General features: G+C 31.9%; 2 protein-coding genes across 2 annotated transcripts in view; one reads left to right on the top strand and one right to left on the bottom strand.

Annotated features, from left to right (window-relative positions):
* The window catches only part of LOC126880349 (ubiquitin-conjugating enzyme E2-24 kDa), a 33,683-nt gene extending 20,160 nt beyond the window's left edge, over positions 1-13,523 (bottom strand). Inside the window, exon 1 of the mRNA XM_050644154.1 lies at positions 13,387-13,523. The gene's annotated coding sequence lies outside the window, so the exon portion shown is untranslated. The remainder of the gene's footprint in view (positions 1-13,386) is intronic.
* Positions 13,524-13,729: 206 nt separating this feature from the next.
* The window catches only part of LOC126880343 (RING-type E3 ubiquitin-protein ligase PPIL2), a 51,134-nt gene continuing 49,922 nt past the window's right edge, over positions 13,730-14,941 (top strand). Inside the window, exon 1 of the mRNA XM_050644146.1 lies at positions 13,730-14,392. Coding sequence (XP_050500103.1) covers positions 13,831-14,392 — 562 coding nt within the window. The 5' untranslated portion in view covers positions 13,730-13,830. The remainder of the gene's footprint in view (positions 14,393-14,941) is intronic.

Genomic DNA, 14,941 nt, shown 5'->3' with positions numbered 1-14,941 from the left:
AGTGTACAACTTTGATCATAAATTTAGGGTTGTAATGTTAATTGTTGGTTGTTTGAACATTGTTGCAGGTTGAATTATTTTTGTTGTTTTTTGATTATATTTTTTTCTCAGTCTATTACATACATATCTTACACTTTACTATTTGTTAATTGTAACTGTTAATGGGGTTTTCCCATAATATTAATAAATTAAATTAAATTAAAAATTTATTGCTGCTAAACCATCTGATTGGATTTTCAATCTGTCAATGTTGTTTACCATAAGAAATGTCAAAATTTACGAAAATCTTCTTTATGAGGTCAAGTAACTTTTTAACTAATAACTAGATGGACTATGTGCAAAATGTTTAGTAAGCCTTGTAGTTTCATTTATTTTTGATGTTTTGTTAAGCTATATTTTACTAGATTATCTTGTTTTACACAAATATTTGTATTGTTCCAAATCAATAGTATACAGGGTGAGTTTTATGTATGGAAACCCTCAATAGGGAACTTGCATAAAATTTTAAATTCGAAAAAAAAATGGTATCAATCACAACAGAACAGAATTTAGAACCTGTATCAAAGATAAAAAAGTTTTGTTTGTCTTTCGTTTGGCCCCTAAAGACGACTAAAAATTCAACTTATACCAGCCACACCAAAACGCGTCATGACGTCACAGGGTTGTATGTTTACATTCTACACCAATTGTATATATAATTTTAAATTAGACATTATAAACGTCAGTAAAAAATACAGTTATGTGACGCTAAAAGTGTTTTTGATCGTTTGAACTATTCATAGAAAATTTGTACTTTTACAAAATGGTTTTATTTTCAATAGTAAACCTTCTTTCCTTTCCTTCAAAAACTGTATCGAACTTCAATCTCAACAAACTGGTATACAGGGTGTCCAGAAACTCTACCGACAAACGAAGACAGGAGATTCCTCAGATAATTTTAAGACAATTTAACCCAATTCACCTAGTTCGAAAATGCTTCTGAAGGGAGCTAGAGCTGTTTGAAGATGGCGTCATGAAATTAGTTTTTCTTAAATACAGTGGAACCCCGATAAGTCGGCCCCCGATAACCCGGAAGTCCGGCTAACCCGGACCGATTTTCATCAGACAAAAATTTAACAAATAAACAATTTAACAATTTTATCAAATAAAAATGTATGTAGGCCAAATAATATTTCAGAGATAATGTGTATTTGTGTAATTTGAACACATAAGTACAATAGTAAAAATGATTCATGCACACGGCGGCAGCCAGAGCGACCGTCTCAGCTTATCGGAAAGAACAGACACCTGTCTGTATTCCTTTTTCTTTATTTATGTCAAACTGTCTTAGCATTGTTTAAAAAAGACGTGACTATTTAAAAATTCTTGTATTGTGTGTAGTACAGCCTATTAATCACTTCCGTTCTGTAATGTAATCGTGCTTCAGATTGTGTTTGCTTTGTCTACGTAATGGTAACAAAACGTAAAAATGTTGCAGTGACAATGGAAAAGAAACTAGAAACATTAGGTAGGATTGATAAAGACGAATCTTTAAAATAAATTTATTGCAGCATCATAATATGATATTATGCTACCATAGGTCTGGATCCCGCGTATGAAAAAAAAGTTGATTAATAGCAAGCTAAAAATTTATTAATAGCTTAAGGGTGTCTAGTCGGATAAACTTTGATATATGAGAACACTGGAACAGGGGCAGTTTTAATTGTGGAACAGGTCAAAAATTTGGAACGGTCAGAACACGAAAATGGCACATTTGTTTTGTCCGACAGAACAGACATAAACTCTCCGAACAGAGATTAAACTCTCATGCAAAAATCAGACTGCTATTTATCACCTGTCATAATTCCTGTCATTTGACATATTCTACATGTTCCACTCATTAAAACGCCAATTTGGTGATAAATAGCAGTCTGATTTTTGCATGAGAGTTTAATCTCTGTTCGGAGAGTTTAAGTCTGTTCTGTCGGAAAAAATACATGTGCCGTTTTCGTGGTCTGACCGTTCCAAATTTTTAACCTGTTCCACAGTTAAAACTTCCCCTGTTCCAGTGTTCCCATATATTAATGTTTGTCCGACTAGACACCCTTAAGCTAATAACAAATTTTCAGCTTGCTATTTATCAATTTTTTTTTGTACGCAGGATCCAGACCTACCATATTATGGTGTCGGTACATCTCTACAGTATGACTGAGTTTTTTACCAAGAAATGAACAAAACTCTACACTCTATACAACTATACGTAATTTAGATGTGTACTGTGCATATGTGTTTCATGTTTTTGTAATCGTAATGGAGGTTATTTATTAATTTTTACTATATTCTCCGGCTAACCCGGATAGGCCGCGGTCCCGATTAATCCGAGTTATCGAGGTTCCACTGTACCTCCAGAAGGCTTCTATTTAGAAAAACGAAAATTGGTATGCATATTTACTTTTCAGAGATGAATCGATTCCATCGATTGCAAATTTTTAGTACCGGTCATAGGCGTCCGTTTTGGGTAGAGCAACGGGTATTTTATCGTATAACTTTTTTGTCCTTAACTTTTATGCATTTTTGACACCGGATTATTAAATTGTGAGGTATTCTAGTACTAAAAGGTACTCTTGCTTTAAGTCGGTAGGATGCACCGTTTTCTAGAAAAATCGATTTGAAAGTTTTTCGTTTTTGGAATTTGAAAAAAAATTGAAAGAACTTTTCAACGAAAAACGAAGTATTTTACCAACATAAAGTAAGAGTAACTTTTAGTAGTCGAATACCTCATAATTTAATAATCTAGTGTCAAAAATGCTCGAAAATTCAAGACAAAAACATTATGCTATAAAATAACTGTTGACCTACCCAAAACGGACGCCTATGACCAGTACTAGAAATTCGCAATTAATGAAATCGATTTATCTCTGGAATATAAATAAATGTACCAGTTTTCGTCTTTCTAAACAGTTTTTTTTGAAATTTTTTTTTGTAATTCAGAAAGTGAAAAATTTTCAAATCGATTTTTCTAGAAAACGGTGTGTCCTACCGATTTAAAACAAGAGTACCTTTTAGTACTAGAATACTTCACAATTTAATAATCCAGTGTCAGAAATGCATAAAAGTTAAAGATAAAAAAGTTATGCGATAAAATAACCGTTGCCTTACCACAACGGACGCCTATGATCGGTACTAGAAATTTGCAATGTATGGATTAGATTTATATCTTGAAGATAAATACGCGTACCAATTTTTGTTTTTCTAAATAGAAGCGTTCTGGAGGTATTTAAGAAAAACTAATTACAAGACGCCATCTTCAAAGAGCTCTAGCTCCCTTAAGAAGCATTTTCGGACTAAGTGAATTGGGTTAAATTATCTTAAATTTACCTGAGGAATCTCCTGTCTTCGTTTGTCGGTAGAGTTTCTGGACATCCTGTATAATAGGTTTGTTCTAGCAAATAGTCAAACTAGTTAGAAACCGTCAGCAAATAGTTGGTCAGTGAGAGAACATAATACAGTCACCAGTGCTATCCCCTCTACTCGCGCTGGTCCACTATTCGCTGATGGTTTCAAACCGTTTGAAACTGATGCTAGAACAAACCTATTATTACAACGACATACGATAAATGTCATTAGAATATAAATATTTTTCCTTTATTCCCCGACGACGAGCTGGCCAAATACCCAAGTAGGTGGAGGCCAATAAACTAAAGAAGAAGAATATACGTAAATATAACCATAAACAGAACCACATAGTTAAACTCTGTGACGTCACGGGTCGTTTGAACTATTTTATGATAAAGAAGACTTTAAATTTTTACTTCTAAGTTATTATGAGTTTTAGAAGCGTGAAATTTTGGAAATCTCATTTTTATACAAAACTCAACATTATTATGTAATAAAAAAAATGTGTAAGTTCCCTCTTATCTCGGAAACGACTTGGACGATTTTTACAAATTTTAGTGGTTAAGGGTCTTCTAATGTGGCCTATATTATAGTCGTAATTACCTTGTTGTCAGATCTTCCATTTTTCTGGAAATCTAATGAACTTTCTTATTTCAAATGGAACGCCCTATATATTTTTTGCGTTTTGAATAGTGATGTAACGAATATTCATATTCTCATTCGCGAATATCCGCATCTTTTTGCATATTCGCATTCGCGTTCGCAAAATTTGTGCGAATATTTTGCGAATATGAATATCAGAGAAAAAATAATTTGAAAATAACGTTAGATTAATAAAATCAAAATCTATTCTCTTTCTCATCTTTTTTTATTAAAAAAAGGTAACTTAACCTCATATAATCATCAGGCTTCACGTTGTTTTATTATTTGGTATAATGTAATAAGGCTTAATATTCAGATTGATTTACACTAAATATCAATTAACTTCTCATTATAAATTTAGAAAACATTTCAAAAATAGAAACAAATTAAAAAAAGCTGAACATTCGCATTCGCGAATGTCGTTATTAGATATGTATTCGCATTCTCATACATCACTAGTTTTGAAGTCCTTAAGAAATACTGATTATTTTTCATGTATTCTCTATACCTAAATGTCGTAATTTCGAAGTTATTGCTACATTTACTTTATAAAAAAATTTATAAACAAATTTGAAAATTCGTTTTTTTTGCCCGGGCATACATTATTTCAGATTCTTTGGATCATTGGGAACAAGAAAGGTTTTTGTAATTTTTCTCTAAGTTAATCATTTCCGAGATATAATCAAAAAATGTCGAGTTTCAAGGCTCAAAAACACAAGTAAAAAATATTATTTTTGAAAATAAGAAGTACCTAACTTCAAGTTCAAAGCTAATTTTATCAGTTTCCGATAAGTAATTTGGGCTTATTTCAGTTTAAAATATTTTTTTTAGTTGTTAATGCAGCCCGATCGCCCGTCCTCTCATAAGAACTTCATTAACAATTAAAAACAATGTTTTGGAATAACACATATATAAAAAATTCTTATAGGGAACTGATAGAAGAATATTGATCTTGAATATAGATACTTCGTAATTTAAAAAATTATATTTTTTACTTGTGGTTTTAAACCTTGAATATCGTAATTTTTGATTTTTTTTCAGTTTTAAATTGTATATAACTCGAAAACAATTAACTTTGGAGAAAAATTATAAAAGACATTTTTTATTCCCAATGATCCAAAGAATCTAAAATAATGTCTGCCCGGGCCGAAAAAAATGATTTTTATAATTTGTTTATATATATTTATGTATAGGGAATATTATATGAAAAATAATCAATATTTCTTAAGGACTTCAAAACGCAAAAAATATACAGGATGTTCTATTTAAAATAAGAAAGTTCATTAGATTTCCAGAAAAACGGAAGATCTGAAAACAATGTTATTACGACTATAATATCGACTGCATTAGAACACTCTTTCATACATAAAACTCACCACCTTAAACAACAGGTCTTTTGGTGTCTCAACTTTCCTAAACCTGTTATTCAATTTAAGTGATTTTTTTAATATGTTATAACCTTATTCTTTAACAATATCGCTGTAATAATATTGATGCTAGACAGGTATAGTCCGTCCGCTATAACTTTTCCCATGCGGTACGATTCATTTTCAATCAAATTAAGTGAAAACATAAATTGAAACGAACGTCGATGTGTACAGTTGAGTCCGCGAGTCTTTAACCGTGCGTCATCATTTAAAGCATACGAAATAAGTCGGAAATTTACTAAACGCAACGGCAAGTGGATATTATTCCGATCACGGGTTATAGTATAAAATATGACGTTATCAAATAAATAGGATGTCAAATTTAAGTTTTGCTTTAAAATTTTGGTGCATAATTGCAGCTACATTTGAAGTAGCTTAATAAATTATTTTATTATCATTGATTAATTAATAAATAAACAATTTATAGAAAAATTCAATAACTTATTTTCTATTTGTTATTTTATTCACTTTGGCGGAACCTTAAACACAAGCATTCAACTGTGTCAACAATGAGGTTAGCTTTGTATGTTGTCAAAATTTATCGTAAAATAACATAGACTTATCACAAAATTTCTAACTCCAATATAAAATTAGTTGTGAAAACAAATGTTTGTATACTACAAAAAGCTTCAAAATGCAAAAATTCGACAAAATAACAGCAAAAAATTCAACAAACGAAAAAACGCAAATGCATTAACGACGAAATGTCAGTTCTTAAATTGTCTTCTTTGGGAAGGTAACGAAACTTTATATCAACACTGGCGAATCTCTAATTACACCGTGCTTCCATGTATTTGAACATTGAACTATTATCTTTAAAAATAGTAGTGCAATGTGCAATAGTGGCGAATGTGCACTTTTGTCTGTGTGGTCTTTTTTGGTTCTGTGGTTTTTTTAAACAACTTCTTACACAGAAACCCAATTTCAACCGGTCTTGCTTAAAAATAGAAAATCAAGAAAGCGACTATGCACTTTGGATCAGTATTCTTTGGTTCCACTCTATCGAGAACCAATATCCATTTCTAACAAGAAGTTTGATGACTTGCAAAGTCTCTACAAAATAAATCAATTCCTTCCACCCACAATTAGTTCTTCAGTAGATTGAAATATGAAACATAAGTGAAATAATGAATTTCATTTTACTATTCATAGTTCTTCTGCTTCCTTTTCATTTTTATCATGTTTGTCGTTTTCTTGTTAACATAACAGATAATGTTAATAATTATCACTTAAGATCTTATTTTGTTATTTTTCTATGTACATACTTCTATTGTACTTTAGTTTCATTTTGTGAATAAGTTTTTGGTTTGTACAATAAAATAAGTTATTTGATGTGAAAACCAAACTGTTGTAGCGTAGTAGTAGTAAAGTATAGTGGCGAAACATCCAATTAAACATCATCGATAATGCAATAATGACGTAACATAGAAAAAAAATCTAAAATAAATACAATGTTTATCTTTTCTTCAAATAAAATTACTTCTACTAATTGGTTTAAATACCTAGAAATAGGTCTGGATCCCGCGTATGAAAAAAAAGTTGATTAATAGCAAGCTGAAAATTTGTTAATAGCTTAAGGGTGTCTAGTCGGACAAACTTTGATGTATGGGAACACTGGAACAGGGGAAGTTTTAATTGTGGAACAGGTTAAAAATTTGGAACGGTCAGACCACGAAAACGGCACATGTATTTTGTCCGACAGAACAGACTTAAACTCTTCGAACAGAGATTAAACTCTCATGCAAAAATCAGACTGCTATTTATCACCAAATGGGTGTTTTAATGAGTGGAATATGTAGAATATGCCAAATGACAGGTGATAAATAGCAGTCTGATTTTTGCATGAGAGTTTAATCTCTGTTCGGAGAGTTTAAGTCTGTTCTGTCGGACAAAATACAGAAGACTCGCGATTATCCGAGGTAACTGGGACCGTGACTACCTCAGATATGGAAAAACTCGGTTAACACTGAGATTGGTTATATTGATAGAAAAACACGTAAATAATCATAACTGTGAATATTTTAATGACAAAATTAATACAGTACTGTCTATAAAAAAAAAAACATTTACCTTATCAATATTACTGTTTAAAAAGGTCTTTGATTTTGCATAAGCTTTATTCCTCTTTTTGACATTGAGGCGGCGATGTTGCGACAAGGTTGAAAATAACTCACCATTTATGACTTTTGCCTCGGTTAACTGAGGGGCTCGGATGACTGAGTCTCGGATAATCGCGAGTCTACTGTAAATGTGCCGTTTTCGTGGTGTGACCGATCCAAATTTTTAACCTGTTCCACAATTAAAACTGCCCCTGTTCCAGTGTTGCCATATATCAAAGTTTATCCGACTAGACATCCTTAAGCTATTAACAAATTTTCAGCTTGCTATTAATCAACTTTTTTTTCATACGCGGGATCCAGATCTAAAATCATATTATTAGAAAATTTTTTAAAAACTATTACCTATCAGTGAGTTATACTATTTAGCAGTTTCATCAAAACTTGGTGTCTATGTATTTTGATGTTGCGACCCTGACAGAAATTGTGGGGACATCTGGTGACTGTCTCAATTTGAATCAAACAAATTTTCCTATTGGGCTGACCAACTATCTCCCTATATAAACAATGCTAGTAGTTTATGTAGTTAATTGAAAGTATTTTATAATTTAAAATTTAAAATTATGCTTTTAGGTATTTGTGTTTCCTTTATTTTTGCAGATACTTATCTAGATGTGACCATAGGATCATCATCATCATCATCTTGGTGCTACAGCCCTTAAAGGGCCTCTAACTTCTCAAGCTTTCTACCCCATTCTGTTCTGTCCCTTGCTTGCATTTTCCAGTTGTCGACTCCGATCTTCTCGGCATCCTGTGTTACCCTGTCCATCCACCTCAGCTTTGGTCTACCCCGTCTTCTAATTCCCACGGGTTGTGCTGTTAGAATCTTTTTTATCATGTTCGATTCAGGGGCCCGGGCTACAAGTCCTGCCCACTGCAGGCGGTTTCGCTTAATTATAGTGATATTTTCCACCAAACGTATGCTTGTAGATATTCTGCAGTTCAAAGTTATATCTATGCCTCCATATTCCGTTCTCACAGACCGCTCCGAATATCTTACGTAGCACCTTTCTTTCAAAAATCAACAGAGCGGATTCATCTGTTTTAGTTAGCGTCCATGCCTCTGATCCATATGTGAGAACGGGGACTATCAATGTTCTATACGAGCATAGGATAGACATCAAAAAACTCTTATTCAGGTTAGCCTATACCAGTGGTCGGCAAAGTGCTGCTCTGGAGCAGCATGTGGCTCTTTGGCCCCTTAGGTGCGGCTCTGGCACAAATATCCACGAAAAGCGCAATATTTTCATTAAAAAAAAAACTTACAAACTTTAGCCTTTGTCAAAAATCATTTTAATGCTACGATAACTGAGTTGAAATTGTCTCCTTTTGAAATTGGCATTATATAATAGCTTTGAAATACAATTTCTGGATTTAAGGTAGATATGGCATATTATGGCGCTCTAAATTCGAACGTCTTTGTGTTGAATTGGAAATATTGGAGAAGAAAAAAATGTTCGCAACACAAATGGTCTGCTTTAAATCACCTAGAGAAGGAAGATATGATCATGTTCAACACTTAGAATAGTATTCCTGATTCTTATGATGAGCTAAAAAAACCTCATGTTTGCTGTTCTCTCCCTTTTCCGTTCTACATAATATATCAACATTTAAAAAAATGGATATTGCGCCAAAAATTTTGTAAAAAATACAGTGTTGTAGTAAATAAAACCTTAAAAAACAAAATAAAATAGAAGTTTCTACGATGATTAGAAACCAAATATCGCCAAAAAACGAAAAAAAAATTTTGGGGGGTTATGAATTTAAAAGGGGGCTAGGGGTTTAAAAATTTTTTTGTTGAATACTTTTTGATGTAGGACATGTGGTTTTTTTATTTTTGGAATATCGCTGAAAGCGTTTTTCACTATCTTAACCGGCTAGACACTTCAGTTTTATTTAGTGTAATAAAAGTTTGCTAAACAAGCAGATTTGGCTCCCAATTTTTTTTAAATTGTTGAAATATTCGTATTTTGCTGTGGCTAAAAAGATTGCCAACCACTGGCCTATACAATCAAGTGTCTTGGTTATTCACTGTTTTTTTGATTACCGAGTACTTCACTCTTTGGTTTCCAATTAAGACAATCAGTCTGTATCCTATGGGCAATTTCTCAATCTACTGTCCCATTTTTCGTTATGTATGAGGCAAGGTATAGTTTTCTTACTTGTCCTAGTTTTTTCCCAAGCAGTTCAATGTCACCAACCATTTCTGTTCCTCCCAAACATATGTACACCGTTTTTGACCTGCTAATCAAGTCCTTCCTATTCAATACCTCTTCCCCAAACCTCCAACTTCTCTTCCAACATTTCTTTGCTCTCCTCCACTATATCCACAAAGAGCATTGACAAAGGAGTCCTCTCCTTTGAGAATCTTGATGTAAACAAATGTTACTGAAAAACTTTTACTTATACAAAACACAAGTCCTTACTTTAGTGTGTACACCCTGTCACACATATCCATTCATAAGCCTTAGCCTTACATACTTATTTAGGAACCCACTCTTCTCCTATTGTTGTCCCCTCCTTAACCTAGGCTCTACAATTCTGTTAAAAGTTTTCATTGTGTATGACATTAAATTTCTCTCTCTATAGTTCTTGCAATCTTAAATGCCCTCTTTATCTTTATACAGTGATTCAAATATTATATAAAACTACAAAAATTGTTGAAAATGATTCCATTGTAAGTCTATATAAAAGCTGTGGACCGATTCTATAAGATCAAAGCGAAACAATTACGTTCGTTATTGAACGGTTTGCTATTCAGTAAGCTCATTCAGGTAGAATCGGAGCAGCCGATTACAAAGCAAAAGCGATAAATTTTGGCTTGCAGTTCATTTCGCTTTCGATAGTGATTGGTCGATCATGTTCACGTGGTACACAAGTGCAAGCGTTAAGCGGGTTGTTCGTTGCTGTTGATTCCACAAGAATTCTATGTTGATAATTAATTCGCGATGCTCTTACACCATCTTCCATAAGTTCCTGTAGCTCATTCAAAAGTAATTGAATGAGTTCTTTGCTTAAGCAAAGAATATCAATAAACCTTCTATCTGTTGAACCAAATGGATCACTTCTATTTTGAAGGAACCTGCTTTACTCTCACGTTAACCGCTCGAGTTCTCCATATAGAACAAATTGCAACAGCAACATTTTTATTAAAATTAAAATATAATAAAAATATAGTTATTCAAGGAAATAATTCAATCAAACATGTAGTTATAAGGTTATATACGTAATGTAACTCTTCTTCTTTCTTTACATATATTTGCAATGTTGCCATAATTATTTATTCAGACATTGTTTAAACTCGTATTTTATCGTATGTCGCTATGATAACGAAACGAAAACTAACCTTATAGAATATGAATATAAATCAACTTCGCTATTGTTTAGCTTAGCTTTTGCGATAATAACGAAAATTATAGAATTCGCCTACTGATCTGCAATACAGTAAAATATATGGATACTTCTCTTCAAATACAGTAAAACTTGTTTCAAGTGTAAATTTATGGTGATTTGCTGATCTCTTCACACTTTTTGTTAATGTGATTTCTGATATCTTGATATATGATTCATAATCTCAAGATCTAGTTAGAAAGAGATTTCAGTGTTCCTGCCAACGAACTGTCAATACTGATTGAATGGCCCCGTCCCATTCAAACAGTGAAGTGAGAGAGAGAGTGTGGCCAACATACAAGAGAGAGGTCCTAGAGAGAGACAGAAAAGAGCCATGGAAAATGTGGGCCGTGTAATTTGAGTTGCCCATATAAACTTAAATCGGGGAAATGGTCTTCATATTTTTAACTTGGTATCAGGGCTGAAGGGCAAAATTTAAATACCTTTTTGTATTTAAATATGTCAGAACTCTCCTCTTCATTAAAAGAAGTACTGGTTTTAGTCTTTTTTTTGGCATATTATATTTTGTAGATTTTAGAACTGTTCCATGATATATTTGATAAATATAACTAATTTTATTGTGTATTATTTAATGACAATGACAAAAAGAAAGACTAAAACCAGTACTTCTTTTAATGAAGAATAGAGTTCTGACATTTAAATACAAAAAAGTATTTAAATTTTGAAATACTGCCCATCAGCTCTGATACCAAGTTAAAAATATGAGCACTATTTCCCTGATTTAAGTTTATATAGGCAACTCAAATTACAGGGCCCAAATTTTTCCTGACTCTTTTCTGTCTCTCTCTAGGACAGCTCTCTCGTATGTTGGTAGCATTAAATTCACTTCATACCCATTCCATCAGTATTCGACAGTTCCTTGGTTCCTGCTTATTCTGTTACTGTTATCACTGTTCTGTATACGCTGTGAGCTCATACATAGAGGGGATATTTACAAATTCGCGAGCGCCAGTAGTGGCAAGTCTGTAAATGTTTACCAGAAATTTGACTTAAATGTCAAAGTGATTAATTTAAAATTAAAATTAAAAACATTAATTATAAAAAATATTAGTTGGTCAAAGCTGTGGTATATATTTTTACCTTAAATATACTTACGTTTTAAATACTGAATTTAAGTTTTTTTAATGTTCCGTAATATGTAATTATAAATTAATCTATTAATCTTAGTGCCAGTAAGAAATTCATATTATATCAATAGAACGTCAAAATGACTAGCAAAATCTTAAAAAAAATCGATTACAATTTAATTACTTTTTTGAGTTGTAAATATTAAGCGATAACAATTAAATAATAAATTTAAAAATTACCAGTGAAAGTTGAATTAGTAGTCCGCTAGGAGCGACACCAGCGAAGCTCAGAGCGTATAACAGGTTCAAACTCAGAGTTGACAACTATTCTAACTATAGTAAACATATATTATACATACATATTGTATTTTAAAACATTTTGACATTTGTACTGTTTTTTGTGGATTTTATTTTTGAACAGTTAAATCTAAATAAATTTCAGCCAGTTACAAATGATAGTTTATTACTAGCTCAGGGGAGTAATGTGTAGTGTGTGTTGAGTAAATGTTGTTACTTAGTAAAGTCGACTTCATTGTCTTTACAGAGACACTTATTGTATTCGAATGTCTGTGGTCCCTTAAAATATGTCTTTTATATATTAAATAAATTAAATTGATGTTAACTATAACTTAAACTGGATTGATAAGAAAAAAAGTAAAAAATTAACTAATCTGAGATCAAAAATTACAATTTTTTTTAGAAAACAATCTGCACTGCTGAGACAAACCAACAAACTATGAACATAAAGTGCTGTGAAATAACACATAATAAATACAAGAGAGTTGAATTAAACACATTAAAACAAAGTTATGAATCGATAATTGATTCATTTTGAATCTACTGCACAAAAAGGCCAGAGACTGAATGATGTGGGTCTTTTACATTAGTGCCAAAAAAATTAGTCCTTTGTTCAAATTCTAAGATAAATCTAACTGCTGTAAACAAGTAAACCTCTAAAAAATGCAAGGTCGGCTAGGAAATGTATGGCACCGGCAATATTGTTGGTAAATGCAGGTAATTTCTGTGGGAATGTGACCCTTTTCAAAAATTAAAATTGATTCTTGTCAAAGGTCGGCCATTTTGAGATTTGATCAGATACAATTTCCATTAATACAGATTTTACCTAATAAAATAGGACAATAAAGTAGTTTTGGACTTTATATCTATAAATAATTTCGTTTTCTGCCTAACAGATGTGCAAAAATTAAACAATAATATCGTATTACACCTTTCTTCAGTACACATTTTTTCTCCGATTTTAAATCGCTATACGCATTACAGTAGCATTTAAAGTTTTGCTTAAAATATACTGTTGCTTTCTAAAACGTTATAACAACAATTACTTACCGTTTAATCGACTTTTTAATGTATAAAACTCAAAACAAATTACACTCCCTTTTCACAAATTTTGGCTCATGGCGTACTTGTAAAACTTATGAAGGGAACCGGAACATTGCTACCAACATCTATACAAGAAAGAACTATTTAGTTTAAAATAAAAAAAGTAACAAATAATTTAAATTTATATTTTACCAACGTACATTGGGCACTATTAAAATATAGATAATTTGAAAATATGTTAGAAAAATACATAAATATAGTAATAAATATCATATTTTTGTTACAGTCATCTACTTTCTTTTTCATTTGGTGATATTTCTCTTTCTTATGGTGGCCACATGAATTGTTATGACTTTGATGTGAAAAACCTAACCTAAAACATAAATATTTGGAGATTTTCATTTTTCATATCATTTTTCAGATTGTTGTATTTGAAAAAGTTTTGTTAAAATGGGGAAAAGACAACATCAAAAGGATAAAATGTACATTACGTACACAGAGTGGACTACCCTTTATGGAGGAAAAAAAGGTGGCTATACATCAAAAGAGGGAGAGAATTTTAGAAGGCTTCCATTTGACCACTGTTGTCTATCTCTACAGCCTTATGAGATTCCTTATTGCGATTTAGATGGAAATATTTTCGATTTAGAAGCACTAATTCCATTTTTAAAGAAATTTAAAATCAACCCTGTAACTGGTAAACCCCTGGATTTTAAATCTTTAATACAGCTGAATTTTCACAGAAAAAGTGAGGGTGTCTTTGAATGCCCTGTCTTATTCAAACCATTTACCAATAGTTCACATATTGCTGCTATTGCCACAACTGGGAATGTGTTTTTAATGGAGGCTATTGAACAGTTGAATATTAAGAACCGCAATTGGAAGGATTTAATTACTGATCAACCATTCGAAAGGAAAGATATCATTGTACTTCAAGATCCCAATAATTTATCGAAATTTGATATTTCAAAATTTCATCATGTCAAACAAAATTTAAGGGTTGAAACAGAAGGTATGTTTTTATCTCAATTCTAATATTTTAATTATTATTAAATCATAGATAAATAATCAGCCCTATGATGAATCACTCACGTTAAATATAACGTAAAGTTATCCTGTAGTTTAGTTATAATCGTCAAATTGGTGTGATGTATCATATTTAACTTGCTTGCTTGCTTGTTTATTGGCCTTGCTTTATGCAATTTGGCCAGCTCAATCAGGTTGGCGGTCACGACGTTGACTGTCTCATGACCATGTCGGGCCCACCGAATATGTCTACTTCTTGATTTTTTGAACTAATTTGGGTATGGTGATAACTTTGACTGATTATTTACTTTTTGTAAAAGGTTAGTAACAGAACATATTATGGGTGTTTATGCAATAACTAACACAATCTATTAGTAATAAGCATTAGAAATAAGGTGTAGCTAGTTGAGCATTATAATTTTATTCTGTTTATGCTAAGAAACTTAATAATTGCTTTGATTGATTCTTCATCTACATTATGTAAAATTGAATATATTGTTATTAGGGTTGGAAGTCCTTTATTGGCGAAAAAGTT

The sequence above is a fragment of the Diabrotica virgifera genome, chromosome 2 (genome assembly GCF_917563875.1).
Source record: "Diabrotica virgifera virgifera chromosome 2, PGI_DIABVI_V3a".
Classification (NCBI taxonomy): Eukaryota; Metazoa; Arthropoda; class Insecta; order Coleoptera; family Chrysomelidae; genus Diabrotica; species Diabrotica virgifera.
Note: the sequence above shows the minus strand (reverse complement) of the source record. Positions and strands in the feature narration are given on the sequence as shown.